This window comes from Panthera leo, chromosome D1 (assembly GCF_018350215.1).
Source record: "Panthera leo isolate Ple1 chromosome D1, P.leo_Ple1_pat1.1, whole genome shotgun sequence".
Lineage (NCBI taxonomy): Eukaryota > Metazoa > Chordata > Mammalia > Carnivora > Felidae > Panthera > Panthera leo.
In genome coordinates this window covers 16,211,625-16,228,286 of record NC_056688.1, presented here as the reverse complement: position 1 = coordinate 16,228,286, position 16,662 = coordinate 16,211,625, and the positions used below count along the sequence as shown (strand labels likewise).

The following is a 16,662-nucleotide window of genomic DNA, read 5'->3' as shown; positions in this document are numbered from 1 at the left end:
TAAATGATTATTTATTGAACACCTACTATACACACCAGATGTTCTCCAGGAATACTAAGAGGAAACCGATTAGCATTCTTCCTTCCAAAAGCCTAGTAGGATCTTAAAAGGTCACAGCACAAGAAAAACCATTTTGTAAGTAAGTATGGTGAGGGATGTTAACTAGACTTATTGTAATGATCATTTCACAACATATACAAATATTGAATCATCATGCTGTACACCTGAAACTGATATAATGTTATATATCAATTATACCTCAATTTTATTTTATATTTTTAATGTTTATTTATTTTTGAGACACAGAGGGACAGAACGTGAGTGGGGGAGGGGCAGGGAGAGAGGGAGACATAGAATCTAAAGCAGGCTCCATGCTCCAAGCTGTCAGCACAGAGCCTGACACAGGGCTCGACCCCATGAACCATGAAATCATGACCTGAACCAAAGTCAGACGCTTAGCCGACTGAGCCATCCAGGCACCCTATTATACCTCAATTTCAGAAAAAAGCCTACAAGGGATAAGACACAAATAAGTGTAATACTGGGCAGAATGTGTTAAGTAACATACTCTGGGATTTCAAAGAGATTACTTCTAGTTGGTAAGATCAGGGATGACTTGGTGAAAGAAACAGCGCTTAAATCTGCTTTGATTAATTGGGGAAAGTTGAGTGTGTAAATATGAACAAACAGTAGAGTAAAACAGTAGGTAGGACCTAAGCAGAAGAGCTCTACTCTGAGACTCTCTTTGAGTCATTCCATTATACAGATACAAGCAAAATAAGGCTTCTGAAGTAGTACCAAAGTGCCCCACACTAAGTATGGCTCTAAACCTTGAAATACCCAAGACACCACAATCAGAGGGCCATGAAGCTGACACAGGTTTCTATTCACTATGTTATTCATGTCACCTCTGGAAGGTATGGTCACCTCTAAACAAGATAAATTTAACCTATTCTAAATTAGCATTCGTCTTCTTAAGTGCCTTGACATAATAAAGCTTCCCCTTCATATCAGTGTTTACCAATGTCAAACATTTCCTTATTTTTTTTTTCAATGTTTATATATTTTTTGTGAAAGCAAGACAGAGAGAGCGGGGGAGGGGGGGGGGGGGGACAGACAGAATCCCAAGCAGGCTCCACGCCCGCAAGTGTAGACAGAGCTCAATACAGGGCTCAATCTCACAAACCATGAAATGATGACCTGGGCCAAAACCAACAGTCAAGACGCTTAAATGACTGGAGGCACCCAGGAGCCCCAACGTTTAACATTTATTAAAATACAGTATGCACAACAAGGTAAGTTAATTTTTCTGACTGTAATTTGATCTGATTTTCTTTGGGGAAGAATGAATAAGTATGATTCTCTATAAAGTTGCTTTATTTATTTATTACATTTTTGGAAAAGAACATTTAGACCTAAAAGGACCTTTCAAGAGCCCGTGGTGGTTTTATAGATGTAAAAACCGAGGGCCCAAAAGTTAGATGACATCTCCAGGACTGTTTAAAACAAAACAACAACAAAAAACCATTAAGTTGAGCTTCGTCAAACAACCTTTCTCTTAATAACACTTAAGATGGTTTGAGTATATCATCATTTGTGTTCGGATTAAATAACAACTCTCTTCTACCCAGATTTAACTACATGGATCAGAAAGTTCTTGGAGTAAAGAAACCTAAAGAATTAGTTTCTGTTCTGCCTCTGTCATTAATTACATATTGCATAAGTCACTTAATTGCTTCCCCAAAATAGAGGTTTATATGAAATCTACAGTGCCTTTGCATCTTTACAATTCTAAAGTTAAGCGTTTGAAAATTTTATAGCAACTAAAAGTGTACAATACCCCCACTTTACACCCACTACTCCAGTAGCAATTACTTTGGAACAGTATTTTACATGAATATTAAGCTGCTAAAAGGCAAACTGCCTCATCAAAACAAATCACGTGTGTGCAGACAGAGCTGTGTCTGAGATAAGCTGCCATACCATGTCTTCATCCCCACTAGTGATAAAGGTCTGAGAATAACAGGTAGTGATCCACCATAAACACGCACAATTCCCTAAAGAAAAAAAGCTGAAGATTTCCTCGAACCTCTACATGTTCCATATTCCTCACTCCCAGAACTAGGCAGTCACTTTTTCCTTTGTAAATGACTGCAATGATGTCATATACACATATACGTGATTCATGATCATATTAAGGCTAGTTTCTACAACTGTTAGAGAGGATCACTTTGTCTTTCCTGTTTGCAGGAGGTAATTACAGAGAGAATCAGAGGGATGATTACAATAAAATCTACACCTCATACAAAACCTAAAACTTGAAAGTTACTCAGTGAGAGTTTTAAGCTCATCCCAAGTTTCTTGTAGAGAATGAAAATAAAAGGACATTGTTCTCACTTTCTGCAGTAAAAACTTTCTACTTGAAGAATAAACAGTTGGCAAATCAACAGAAACTCAAGAACTTTTTTCTTCTTTGCTGTGCTCTCAAACAACAATCAAAAAGAGACATAAAGAAAACAAAAGCTGTGCAGCTGCTATGTTATATACGAAGGTAAATAAAAGCAATAATAACCCCCTAGTTGGGGACTGTTATTACTATGTAGGATTTCAGTTTCTCCCTCATTATGTGCAGATCATTCACAGGAACCCAAATCTAGCTTTCTAATAACTAATGACTTTTGGAACGGAATGTCATCATTTATATTCAATGTGTCCAGTCTAGTTTACTCATTGCTATCCTGAGTGAATAAAACAGCATTCTGTAAGTAACCAAAGATTTTACGGACTGTTGCCACCATGAGACTTCATATCAAGTTTATGCAATTCTAAATTTATTAAGACAAAGAACGGACCATACTATCTAACAAATGTTAAGAAAATAAGAACATGTTCTCATTAATTTGCAAAAAACTAGAAAGAAGATCTAATCAAAAGATGCCCTTTTTTGTACTTCACTTTATGACAAAGTCATCATAAGCCATTTGTTTCTGCATTTGTTCATTTATTTCCCCTACTAGGACTTCCTAATATGGGGCATTTTGCATTAACTTCTTTGCATTCACAAAGGAAATTTATTTTTCAAAAATCAACATTTATTATACCTAAAACTGTCAATACTGTGTGTCAACTTTAAAACTTTGAAAAAAAGAAAAACAGGAAAATGACATACCTACAACCCTCCCACCAACATTTATGTACTGATATCTTCAACTTACTCTGAAATGCATTTAAAAAATTAAAAATTAAAAAAAAAGGTGGAGAGAGGGATGGATGGATTAAATGAGCAATAAAATAAACATAGAGAAATGTTAATTATAGAATCTAGCTGCTGATGGGGCGCCTGGCTGGCTCAGTCAGTGGAGCATGAGACTCTTGATCTTGGGGTTGTAAGTTCAAGCCTGCACTGGCTGTAGAAATTACTTAAAAATAAAATCTTAAAAAAAAAAATGTGGGTGAAATAACTGTGAAGTTATTTCAACTTTCCTAGATGTTTGAAAGTTTTATAATAAAATGCTGAGGAAAAATCATCTTTCAGAAGTTCTGATACAACTTTTAGACAGAATAAATCTTACAAAACGTGACCTATTTGGACATTTCTACTATCTAGGAATCTTTTAGTAAAAGACTAAGACCCAAAAACATTATATGGAAATAATACTTAATAATTTCTTAACACTCAGCAGAGCAGAATACACTGAGATAAGTTTTTCTCCAGAGTACACCAATCTGTGGGTATCTGACTCTTGCCAAGTCCCATATAATTTTTTAAAATATGCATATTTAAATATGACACAACTGTATGTATATGCACATATTCAAATAGCATGCAAAATTTATTTTTATGTTTATCATTCAATACCTACCTTTATCATCTCTCAGTTATCAATGAATTAAAAATATTAAGTTCCAGGGCGACTGGGTGTCTCAGTCGGTTGAGCATCCAACTCTTGGTATTGGCTCGGGTCACCATCTCACGATTCCTGAGTTTGAGCCCCACATCGGGCTCTTCGCTGATGGTGTGGTGCCTGCTTGGAATCTGGTCTCTCCTCCCCTTTGCCCCTCACCTGCTTGTGCTCTCTCATATATTAAGTTCCAAGAACTTTTCAACCAACACGGTTTTTGTAAAGACTATCTGTATTTGGTTTATGTACTACAAGACTTTAATTTTGCTATTAAAATTATAATATGCTCTAAAATGCACTAAATACACCCAGGATGTAAACAGCCAAGGAATTTAAGAATCCCTATCCCAATATTGAGCCTCCTAGTGGAAATGAAAAACGGGAGTTTTTGAAACATTTATGTCCAACAGTAAAGTTTATGAGGCAAACCTTCTGGGGGCGATTTATTTGCCTGAAGCTGAAAACAAAAATCCTTCAGTGGTGTAAAAACCAAGCATGAATCCTACCCCTCCACCATCCAAGTTCTCATCTAAAAACGCTGTCAACAGAACTTAATAGGATTGACACCAAACTATACTGTCACCTCTCAAGTGTGTAGGAAGATGCTTTAAATCAATAATGAATTAACGGAATAAAAAAAAAATCCTTCAAAAGATTTCAGAGCATAAAGTACACTAAGTCACTTGCTCATCTGGAACCAAAGAATTTCTCCTACTTCATAAATATCCACAAACTGTAGTGATACAGCGAGATTTCGTGCTGTCGGCACTGTTTTGTCCCATCCTCAAACACATTAATCTTCCCCGTCTCTACGATAGATGAGAACATGAAGATCACGCATCTGAAGGCAAGGAACATCTGAAGAAGGGTGCAACCCCTTCTTGTCGTCCCCCCCCCCCCCCCCGTGAGAGTTCCGATTACGATGTGCCACCTACACATTTTACTTCGGTAAGTTCCTTGAAAACAGAAAGCCTGTGTTCTCTATTACTCGCTCACATCTCCCTAACGGCCCCATACGCGGCATGTACTGGGTAACACTGACAAACGGACACACCTAAATTCTGTAGAAGTAGCGAAAGGTTTCAGGGACACCTGGGTCCTACAAATTAACGTCACAAGTTCCTCCTTCCTGTTCCATCTTCCTTTCGAACTTTCCTCTATTTCCCCCTTCCGAACAAACAAAAGAAGTCCTGAACACCAATGGGTTTGGATTTCGAGTATCAAGGGCCTACCAAACCCCGGGGATGAGAGGAGAGCCGATTACCGAAGAAAGGGAGCCCCCCGCCCCCCCCAAGAGGAGACCAGCCTGCAGAGCCCGGGCCCCCAGGGAACCCTCTGGACACTAGCACCGAGGTCTGCAGCGAGACGCTCTAAGCCACTCCACTACGCGGTTCTCGAACAGCAACACCCCGGGCCCAGAAGAGGAGGGTGCCCAGCTGGGCAGGGAGAAGGGGTGTGGGCGCAACGGGAAAGGGACTGCAGGCAGGTCCGTCGGATCTCCTGGGAGGTCGGGCACGGGGCAGGGAAGTCCACACAGCTCCCCGAGCCCCGAGGGAAGTGTCCGGCTCCAGGCCCTCTGGGCGGGACTCCTCTGGCCCCAGCCAGCACCAGGCCGTCTGGCAGGGACAACGGGCAAGGGAAGCAGACCCCGGCGATTCGGACCGGCTCGGATCTTACCATGGTGAGGACGGTGATGGGGCTCACTCGCGCTTCCGGCTCCACTGGGGCTGGGGTCGGGGGAAGGGGAGCACCGGCCGCTCCGGACCTGCCGCCCCCCTGTCAGGAGCCGCTGCCGCTTCGCCTCTTGCCAAGATGGCGGCCTCGAGCCACGTCTCCAACCGGAAATGGCGCGGGTCAAAGGGCGGAGGGCGGGGCGCCGTGGGGTGGGGATGTGCAGTACCCGGCTGCTGGGCAGGTTTTGCCAAGGAGGTATAGGAGGCTCACGCTACGGCTCCGAAAGCTCCCGTTTCTGTGCTTTCCCAGATTGTCAGCGCGTTCGCTTGATTAGCAACACCTCTTACAGTTTATAAAGCTCTCGCAGCCACCGTATTATTTAATGTACAAACTAACTGGTGTGCATAAGGGACTAGTATTCAGAATATATAAAGAACTCTAGAACTCAGTAATAAAAATATGAGCTCATTTAAAAATGGGGACAATCCGGGTACCTGACTGGCTCAGTGCAAAGAGCATGCGGTTCTTGATCCTGGGGTTGTGAGCAGGAGCCCCACACTGGGTGTAGAAATGAGTTAAAAATAAATAAATAAGATAAATAAATAAAAATGGGCGAACTAGACAAGTCTCCACAGAAGACAAAAAGGGGTGCCTGGGTGGCTCAGTCAGTTGAGCTTCTGACTCTTGATTTCGGCTCAAGTCATGATCTCAGGATGGTGGGATCGAGCCCCATGTCAGACTCTGTACTGACAGTACAGGGCCTGCTTAGGATTCTCTTCCTCCACCCCTCCCCTGCTTGTGTTCTTTCTCTCTCTCCCTCTCTCTCTCTCTCTCTCTCTGTCTCAAAAATAAATAAACTTTAAAAAAAAGTAAAAAAGATATACAAATGACCAATAAGCACACAAAAAGATGCTCAACATCCTTAGTTCTTAGGAAAATGCAAATCAAAATCACAATGAGATACCATTTCACACCCACTAAGATGGCTATAACAATAAGTGTTGGTGAGAATGTGAAGAAATTAAAACCCTCTCCCAATGCTGGTGGAAATGTAAAATAGTGCAGATGCTTTGGAAAAAGAGTTTGGCGGTTTCTCAAAAATTAAACAGAGTTATAATTAAAAAAAAAAAAAAAAAAAATTAAACAGAGTTACCATATGACCCATCCATTTCACTCCTTGATACATACCCAAGAGAATTAAAAACATATGTTCATACAAAAATTTGTACACCGATGTTCCTAGAAGCATCATTCATAATAGCCAAAAAGTGGAAACAATGCAAATGTCCATCAATAGATGAATGAATAACAAAATGTGTCATATTAGTCATAAAAAGATAATGATGCATGATACAACATGGATGAACCTGTTAAGTAAAGGAAACCAGTAACAAAACACCATAGCTTATATTGGAAGACTTGCTCTGAACCTGTTCATTCCATTTATAGGAAATGTCCAGGGTAGGCAAGTCCATAGAGGTAGAAAGTAGCGTTGCAAGGGATTAGGAGAGGGAAGAAATGGGGAGGGAGGTTTGTTCTTTAAAGTGATGAAAATGTTTTGGAATTAGAGATGGTGGTTACACAATCTTGTGACGATACTAAAAACTAGATTGTACACTTTAAAAGGGTGAATTTTTGTGGTTTGTAAGTTGTATCTTTATTTTGTTTATTTTTGTTTTTTAATGTTTATTTATTTTTGAGAGAGAGAGCACGAGCAGAGGAGGGGCAGAGACAGAGGGAGACAGGGCATCTGAGCACAGATCCTGATGCAGGGCTTAAACTCATGAACTGTGAGATCATGACCTGAGCCGAAGTCAGACACTCAACTGACTGAGCCACCCAGGTCGCCCTGAGATTTTATTTTTAAATAAACATGGAGTTTGAACTTACAACCCCAAGACCAAGAGATCAAGAGTCATATGCTTTACCGACTGAGCTAGCCATGTACCCCTAAATCATATCTTTTTAAAAAGTGTTGTGTCGACTTTGGCTCAGGTCATGATCTCACAGTTCGTGGGTTTGATCCCCCATATCGGGCTCTGTGCTGACATCTCAGAGCCTGGAGCCTGCTTCAGATTCTGTGTGTCTCTCTCTCCCTGCCCCTAACCTGCTCGCTCGCTCTCTCTCTCTCTCTCTCTCTCTCTCTCCCTCTCAAAAATAAAATAGACATTGAAAAAAAATTTTTAAGTGTGCAGGGGAAAAAAAGTGTGTGAGAAGCAGGGCTTATGCCCATTTTATAGATGAAGAAAATGACGACAAGTTTAGGAAATTGACACAAAGTTCTAAGCCAGTACGTAATGGAAATAAAACTCAAATCCAGTCTTCTGATTCTGTTGGCATTTCTCCCATGCCAAGGGTCAGACTCAGAGTATACCTGATTCAGCAGTTGTTCCCTGCGTCCTATATCATTTTGTCCCACACTACTAGCTCAACTCTGCAGCACTCATCCACGGCAGCCGTGGAAAAACAGCATTCTTTTACTGAGTGTTTATTTTGTGTCAGGTACTTTGCACATTATCTCTAGTCCTTTACAACAATCCAGATAAGGACACTGAGGATCAAAGAAGTTAAACACTTGCCCAAACTCAAACAGCCTGTAAATGATAGAGCCAGGATTGAAACCCCGGTTTCCTCATGATGCCACTGCCCCCTTTTTACCTCTTGTTTATTCCTTAATACTTACTGAACGCTTACAATGAGCCAGGTTTTACTCTAAATTCTTCACACAGATTATCTCATTTCATCCTCAAGAGAGTCTCTTTCCCCCAGTCATCCAAGATGCCGAAAGGAAAGAAGGCTAAGAGGAAGAAGGTGGCCCTGGCCCCTGCTGTTGTGAAGATACAGGAGGCCAAGAAGGCGGTCCCCTGTGTGAGAAAAGGTCCCGGGACTTTGGCACTGGACAGGACATCCAGCCCCAAAGGGACCTCACCTGCTTTGTCAAATGGCCCTCATACATCTGGCTGCAGTAGGGCTATTAAATATCGACATCTAGGGGCGCCTGGGTGGCTCAGTCGGTTAAGCGTCCGACTTCGGCTCAGGTCACGATCTCGCAGTCCGTGAGTTCGAGCCCCGCGTCGGGCTCTGGGCTGACGGCTCGGAGCCTGGAGCCTGCTTCGGATTCTGTGTCTCCCTCTCTCTCTGCCCCTCCCCTAGTCACACTCTGCTCTCAAAAATGAATAAAAACACTGAAAAATTAAAAAAAAATAACGTCACCACCTTGGTGGAAAACAAGCTGCTGGTGATAGCACATGATGTGGATTCCATTGAGCTGGTCTTCTTCCTGCCAGCCCTGTGTTGTTAAGACAGGGGTTCCCTACTGCATTATCAAGGGCAAGGCCAGGCTGAGGCATCCGGTCTACGGGAAGGCCTGCACCACTGTCACCTTCACACCAGGTAACTTGGAAGACCAAGGAGCTCCGGCTAAGCTGGTGGAAGCCATCAGGACCCATTACAATAACAGATACGATGAGATCCACTGTCACTGGGGAGGTGACATCGTGGGTCCAAAGTCAGTGGCTCACATTGCCAAGTTGGAAAAGGCAAAGGCTAAAGAATTGGCCACCAAACTGGACTAAGTGGACGCTGTTGAACTTTCTGTACAGAAAAGTAATAACAAGTTCTCTTTCGGCCAGTGTCAAAAATAATAACAATAAGGGGCACCTGGGTGGGTAGGTATCTGACTCTTGATTTTGGCTTAGGTAGCGATCTCACGGTTTATGGGATCGAGCCCCATGTCAGGCTCTGTGCTGACAGCTCAGAGCCTGCTTGGGATTCTCTCTCTCCCTCTCTCTCTCTGCCCCTCCCCTGCTCATGCTCATGTGCTCACTCTCTTTCTCTCAAAATAAATGAGTAATCTCAAAAATAATAATAATAATCCTCACAAGAATTCTGTGAAAGAGGATCTCTAATAATCTCTTTTACAAGGTACAAAGAGGAAAACTATTCTACCACAGGTGTTGGGGCTAGAGAGTAGCAAAGCCAGGATTCGAACAAAGGCTGCTCAACTTCAGAACCCGTGCCCTTAAACCCTGCATTATAGAATACTCACTCTTACTGCAGTTTCATTGCTAGTGGCTTTCTGGCAGAATCTTTACAAAGTTCACATATTTTATTATTTTTTTTAAGTTTTTTAATTTATTTTTGAGACAGAGACAGAGCATGACCGGGGGAGGGGCAGAGAGAGAGGGAGACACAGAATCCGAAGCAGTCCCCAGGCTCTGAGCTGTCAGCCCAGAGCCCGACGCGGGGCTTGAACTCACAGACTGTGAGATCATGAGCTGAGCTGAAGTCGGATGCTTAACTGACTGAGCCACCCAGGCGCCCCAAAGCTCACATATTTTAAAACTTTTTTTTTTTAAAAAGTTTTTTTTTAAAGTTTTTTTTTTTAAAGTTTTTTTTTAAAGTTTTTTTTAAAAAAAAGTTTTTTTTAAAAGTTTTTTTTAAAAAAAAGTTTTTTTTAAAAGTTTTTTTTAAAAAAAAGGTTTTTTTTAAAGTTTTTTTTTAAAAAAGTTTTTTTTTAAAGTTTTTTTTAAAAAAAAGTTTTTTTTTTAAAGTTTTTTTTTTTTTTAAGTTTTTTAAAAAAAAAGTTTTTTAGGGGCGCCTGGGTGGCGCAGTCGGTTAAGCGTCCGACTTCAGCCAGGTCACGATCTCGCGGTCCGTGAGTTCGAGCCCCGCGTCAGGCTCTGGGCTGATGGCTCGGAGCCTGGAGCCTGTTTCCGATTCTGTGTCTCCCTCTCTCTCTGCCCCTCCCCCGTTCATGCTCTGTCTCTCTCTGTCCCAAAAATAAATAAAAAACGTTGAAAAAAAAATTAAAAAAAAAAAAAGTTTTTTAAAACTTATTTTACATCCCTGGAGGGATGTAAGTCAAACCGTATTTTTTAATTTTGGTTATAAAAACCATATTTTTTAAAAGGCAAATTCTTAATTTAAAAATAGTAAAAAATCTTGCCTGGAATTATTGTTTTCTTGTGGCCACTTTTGGGGATCTTCCATACGGACCACCGAAGTGCAGTGCAAAAGGGCAGTGCGGCAAAGACAAACTGACTCGTTCTTTGGAAATACAACATCAGCTAAATTAAACTGCATAAGAAAAGCACCCTTGCAAACACGCTTTCTGAGGAGTGCCTTAGGGGCAGTATGTCATAATGGTTCACAGCAGGGATTTAGAAGTCGGACTGACCCGCGTTTGACTCCCATTTTGACCACTTACTAGCTGGGTCTAGGCAAGTAATTTTAACTCTTCTAAACTTCGATGATCTAATCTCTCAATTGGCAGGAACATCTGTTTCAAAAGGTTGTGAAGTTAGATAATCCATTAATAAATAAGACTATATAATCTGAGTGCTCCTGCGTGGGGAGTGCTCAATAATACATATGCATTATTATTAGCAATAACAGAGGACACAAACATTTTTAAGTATTTTGCAGTTCCATTTTTGGCCAGAAGTGTCTCTCATTTTCCTTTTTAAAGCCACTTTCCTGCTTTTGTCTGGCAGGTTTTCAGGGTCAGTTTCCAATATTCTTTTCTCTGTTTTTCTCACCCTCTCTCTGACTTCCCAAATTATTTTTTTTTAATGTTTATTTATTTTTCAGAGAGAGAGAGCGCGCACGCACGAGCAGGGGAGGGGCAGAGAGAGAGAGACACAGAATCTGAAGCAGGCTCTGAGCTGTCAGCACAGAGCCCTAAGGGGGCCTCGAACCCACTAACGGAGAGATGGTGACCTGAGCCGAAGTCGCACTTAACCGAAGTTACCGCTTAACCGACTGAGCCACCCAGGCACCCCACTGATTCCCCAGATTAACTATGTCCATGATTTTGAAATATTTATCCCTTACGTCTTCGTTCATCATTCCTCATTCACCCATCCAACGCTCATTTTAAAAGTGCCTAAGGGGGGCGCCTGGGTGGCTCAGTCGGTTAAGCGTCCGACTTCAACTCAGGTCACGATCTCGCGGTCTGTGAGTTTGAGCCCCGCGACGGGCTCTAGGCTGATGGCTGGGAGCCTGGAGCCTGCTTCCGATTGTGTCTCCCTCTCTCTCTGCCCCTCCCCCGGTCATGCTCTGTCTCTCTGTCTCAAAAATAAATAAACGTTAAAATAAAAGTGCCTAAGTTATGCAATGCCCTAACGAAGCTCAGTCGTCAGCAAATAAAAATATAGGAAACTAGGTTCAATTTGAATCGCATATAAATAACGAACGATTTCTTGATATAAGCATGTCCCATGCAATGAGACACTGTGGAGGGGACGGACTCTAATGTAATACAAGTGCTATAAAAGCACATTCAAGGTGCTTCGAGGAATACTGCCTCGAGAGTCAGCCTCAATTCCGATTAGACCGATTTAGAACGAATTGCCTTGTTCTAGCGGGAGAAACGTACACAGCGTTTCCAGATTGGAGGGCTAACTGTACGAACCGATACTCATCAGCCGGCTCTGCCAGCCGTGGTCGCTAGATGCCGCCACAGACGCTTTTACTGAAACCATAGAAAAACAGGCGACTAGCCCGCCCAGAGAGGCTTCACGCAAAACCCTCCAGATCCTCCTCGGAACCTCCGCTGCCGGGAGAGATGCAAAGCGCGAGGGGAGTAGGTCTCACGAGAGCGGAAGCAAGTCTCGCGATTTTTTTTTTTTTTTTTTTTTTTTTTTTTTTTTTTTTTGCCTCCTAGCGACTGGCAACAAGGCAGGCAGCTCCAAGTCGAAGCCCGAAAGTGGCCTCGTCTGATATTGGAGTGAGACTCCGGCCGTAGGCTGGGGTTCTTTCCAGATAGAGGAGACGGATTCAGAGGGGCTACAGGTAATTCGTACTCACCTTAGCAGAAAGAGAAGTCCCTTTCTCCCTCCCGGGAGGAATCTAAGAGGACTCCCCTTCCCTCCATCCCCCCATCTCTTCCCATCTCCGTGACAACCGTTACTTCTCTTCCTTCACGCCACCAGCTATCCTTCGGCTTCCTTTACTTCCCCAAGAAACTTCAGTGAGGTCCGACCTTCAAGACAGGGGGTAGAGATGGGAGTGATGGGCTTGGGATTATTGGATGGGACTGAGAAACTGGAGTTTACCCTCTCTGCAGGTAAACAAGGGGACCCCAGAGACAGAAGTCTTTTTAGAACCTCTACAGTCCCCTGGCTCCCTCCCCCCAGCCCCGACACCCCAACAGCCTTGGGGGAAAGTGACCATAAGGAGAGAGCTGCCTCTTAAGACAAATACTGTTGTGCCCGTGTGCGTGCATCTTACAGCTTTGGGGAGCTGGTCCCCTCAGTTGGCTGTCGTTTCCCTCCACGATTCCCTCGATCCTCAGCCAGCCTGCCAGCAGTTCCTAAACAAGAGCTGCAGCAGAATGATTTAACTGCTTGACTTGGGCCAAGGAGCCAAGGAAAATTTGAATGGGGGTAAAGGTTTCATGTAAAACTTGTGTCTTGGGTAAGGAAGAGGAACCACTACTGGTTTGGAATCAGCTCGCATCCGGTGATGCGAGCTATGTAATTATGTCTCCTTTTACCTAGACCAAAATTGTAGAAAACCAGACCTACGATGAGCGTCTAGAGATTAACGACTCTGAAGAGGTTGCAAGTATTCATCCTCCAACCCCCAGACCCAAAGGTAAGAAAGGACGGGAGAGGAAGGAAATAGCTCTCAGAACAGAAGAGCAGGATGGATTCATGAATGTCTCCAAGAAGTTCCTGTTTTACTGTAATAGCAAATGTTGGCTTTCAGAGTCCAGTTTGGTGAACAATTGGCCATCATTTCCAACTAGTTAAGGGAGGAGAAAACCCAGCCCCCCAGATGCAGGGTCTTCCTCCAACCTGACCAGTGTTCCCTATCTCCAGTGGTTTGGTGCTGCGGCTCTGCTCACAGTCGGCCAGGGATTCACGTTTGTCTGTTTGCTTTAACTTCTCAAAACTGTTTTTGCACAGTTTTGAAGATGCTTCAGTAACCTGCCCTTAACTTGCGATCCCAGTCAAAATCTCAGTGGAACGTGTTAACAGGACTTGACCCCCTCATTTAGTCAACACACATGGTTTGAATGCCTCCTGTGTGTCAGCCTTCTGCCTGGCACTAGGTATACAGTATTAAAAGAGACACTGACCCTGCCATTCGATGCTCGTAATCACGGGAGACAGATGACAAATGGACAAACAGACATAATGACAAATGTGGTGAGTGCACTGTTGGAGGCAAAGAGTGTGATGTTACAGAGGATAATGATGAGGAGTGGGATCTTCATTTGATAGGGGGGTCAGGGAAGACCTGAGGGGGCGGTGACATTTGAGACTGAAAGATGAGAAAAATCCAGATATTGAGGAGAAGTGGGGCAGGAAAAGGAAGAAGCAAGTGAAACGTGAAAAGGGGTTTGGGTTCGTTTGAGGCCTTGAAGGAGACCAGCGTGTGGTAGGAAGGAGTGGTATCCAAGGCAGGCAGGCAGGCAGGAGGTAAGTAGGGAGCCAAGGCTCCCGTTGCAATGGCGAGCTGAGGCGATAGTGACCCGGATGTGGTGAGGAAGGGGAGCGTAGAGAGGAGAGGAAAACACAAGCTACTTGCTGATGGATTGGGTTTGGCTCTTGAGTTAGGAATCAAGGATGACCTCTGGGGTGGCGGTAAATAGACCTAACATAAAATTTGCCATTTTAATCATTTTTGAGTGTACGATTCGGTGGCATTGAGTGCATTCATATTGTTGTGTAACTATCTCTACTGTCTATTTCTAGAGCTCCTTCATCATCCCGAACAGAAACTACTCGTTAAACAATAACTCACCATTCCCCTCTCCCTGGCAGCCCCTGGTAACCTCTGTTCCACTTGGTGTCTATGACTTCACTTATTCTGGGCTCCACAAAAGTGGAATCATACAATAGTTGTCCTTTTGTGTCTGGCTTATTTCACTTAGCATCGTGTTTTCGAGGTTCATTGATGCTATAGCATGTGTGAGTTTCCTTCCTTTTTATGGCTGAATAATATCCCATTGTAGGTATAACCACATTTTGTTTATCCACTCGTCTATCGATGAACACTTGGGTTTTTTCCCTCTTTTGGCTATTGTGACTCTGCTGTTGTGAACACGGGTGTCCAAGTATCTTTTTGAGTCCCTGCTTTCAATCTTTTGGGGATATATATATACCTAGACAAGGTTTTTGACTTGAGCATGCTTATAATCTTGCTGGCTGTTGACATTACAATTTGTTTTCAGTTTGGGCAAGGTAGCAGGCTGAAAAGTGGTGTTTAATTGGCATTAATTTGATTTACATTTTTTTAAGTGTTTATTTATTTTTGAGAGAGAGAGAGAGACAGAGCACGAGCAGGGGAAGGGCAGAGAGAGGGAGACACAGAATCCGAAGCAGGCTCCAGGCTCAGAGCTGTCAGCACAGAGCCCGATGCGGGGCTCAAACTCACCAACGGTGAGATCGTGACCTGAGCCGAAGTCGGACACTTAGCCAACTGAGCCACCCAGGTGCCCCTGGCTTAATTTGATTTAGAAATCATTGAACATGGTTTCCATGCCAGTTACTATCTTATATCTGGTTATACTTTTAATTGTTCAGAATATTTTTATTGCTTTTCTGGACCCTGATTCAGTTCATATTTGTGACTATTACTTGCCAGGAGCTGGGTCAATTCCTTTCACCTGAGTTTTGTCATTTGATCCTTGTAACGGTCTTGAGTGATGGATGTCACTGCCTTCCTTCAGATGTGGGAATACTGAGACTCGGGCTAAGAGTTTCAAGCCATAGAGTTGCTCTTCACTCCTGGCCTTCCCAGTGTGTAAACTAAGGGCAGATTGTATATAATTTATGTAACAGCAGATAATCCACTAGTATAATGTCTAACCTAATGCCTTATGCACACTAATGCTTAGTATATATATCCTGAATTGAGTTGACAAAGCCATGACTAGAATTCAGACTTCTGTCCTTTAGCCATAAAGCAGAGCATAACATACTATAAACCAAAAATATTTGTCTTTAAAGATCATATTACTAACCTAAAAGGAAAACTTTTCTTCTAAGGACTTCGTGGTTCTGCCCAGCTTCCTGACAAGACTATGGCTGACAACAGCAGTGATGAGTATGAAGAGGAAAATAACAAGGTATAGTATGACCCACAGTTTCTTGGGGACTTTGAGTTGTCAGTAGTCTGGCTGACAGTAGGTCAATAGTAAACATGTCTTTTTTTGTTGTTGTTTTAAGTTTTACTTATATTTGAGAGAGGGAGAGAGCACACAGGAATTGGTGGGAGGGGCAGAGAGAGGAAGACACAGAATCAGAAGCAGGCCCCAGGCTCTGAGCTGTCAGCACAGAGCCTGACGCGGGGCTCAAACTCATGAACGGTGAGATCATGGCCTAAGCCAAAATCAAGAGTCAGGATGCTTAACCGACTGAGCCACTCAGGCACCCCAGCAGTAAACATTTCTTGACTACTCACCTCCAGGGCTTGGGTTGGATACCTTTGAGCTCATGTAGGAAAATCAGCAAAGAGCCTTAAGATTTTGACTCCTTCGGAGTGCTTGGGTGGCTCAGTCATTAAGCATCTGACTTCAGCTCAGGTCATGATCTCATGGTTCGTGAGTTTCAGCCCTGCTTCAGGTAAAAACACAAGCCCCGCTGAGGGTGAGCCCCACTTCTCTCTCTGTCTGCCCCTTGTGGGATTTTCTCTCTCTGCCCCTTGCTCACTTGCACCCTCTCTCTCAAAAAAAAAAAAAAAAAAAAAAAAAAAATTGTTTCCTTCTGGAGTCAAGCCTACTATTACAGCTGACTTTTTGGTGAGGAATATATATATTTCATATATTTCATATAATATAGGCATTGTTTTTGCAAACTTTACGGACAGTAAGAATCAACTAGAGTACTTACCCTTAACAATACAGATGTCCAGTCCCCACCCAGAACTACTGAATCAGGATCTTGAAGGTAAAAGCCTGAGAATTTATATTTTTAGCAAGCACTCCCAAGTAATTCTTATGATAAAGCGAGTTTGGAATTATTGGTCTAGGCATCTGTTCGTTGTCAACATTTGTGATACTGCCAATATTTTGTGAAAGAGACTTTAGTTTTGAAGTTTTAAGACCCAGATGTCACTTTGTTGTTGGTTCTGT

At 42.8% G+C, this 16,662-nt stretch overlaps 2 protein-coding genes across 3 annotated transcripts in view; one reads left to right on the top strand and one right to left on the bottom strand.

The window, feature by feature from the left end:
- The window catches only part of ARCN1 (archain 1), a 26,420-nt gene extending 20,693 nt beyond the window's left edge, over positions 1 to 5,727 (bottom strand). Inside the window, exon 1 of the mRNA XM_042904365.1 lies at positions 5,580 to 5,727. Coding sequence (XP_042760299.1) covers positions 5,580 to 5,582 — 3 coding nt within the window. The 5' untranslated portion in view covers positions 5,583 to 5,727. The remainder of the gene's footprint in view (positions 1 to 5,579) is intronic.
- The window catches only part of IFT46 (intraflagellar transport 46), a 24,583-nt gene continuing 13,026 nt past the window's right edge, over positions 5,106 to 16,662 (top strand). Inside the window, exons 1-3 of one of the 2 annotated variants that reach the window (XM_042904366.1) lie at positions 5,106 to 5,583; positions 13,079 to 13,175; positions 15,578 to 15,657. In XM_042904366.1, the coding sequence (XP_042760300.1) occupies positions 5,581 to 5,583; positions 13,079 to 13,175; positions 15,578 to 15,657 (180 nt within the window). In that variant the 5' untranslated portion in view covers positions 5,106 to 5,580. Of the gene's footprint in view, positions 5,584 to 12,244; positions 12,372 to 13,078; positions 13,176 to 15,577; positions 15,658 to 16,662 lie in introns of those variants that run through there. The other variant, XM_042904367.1, reaches the window with a different exon arrangement.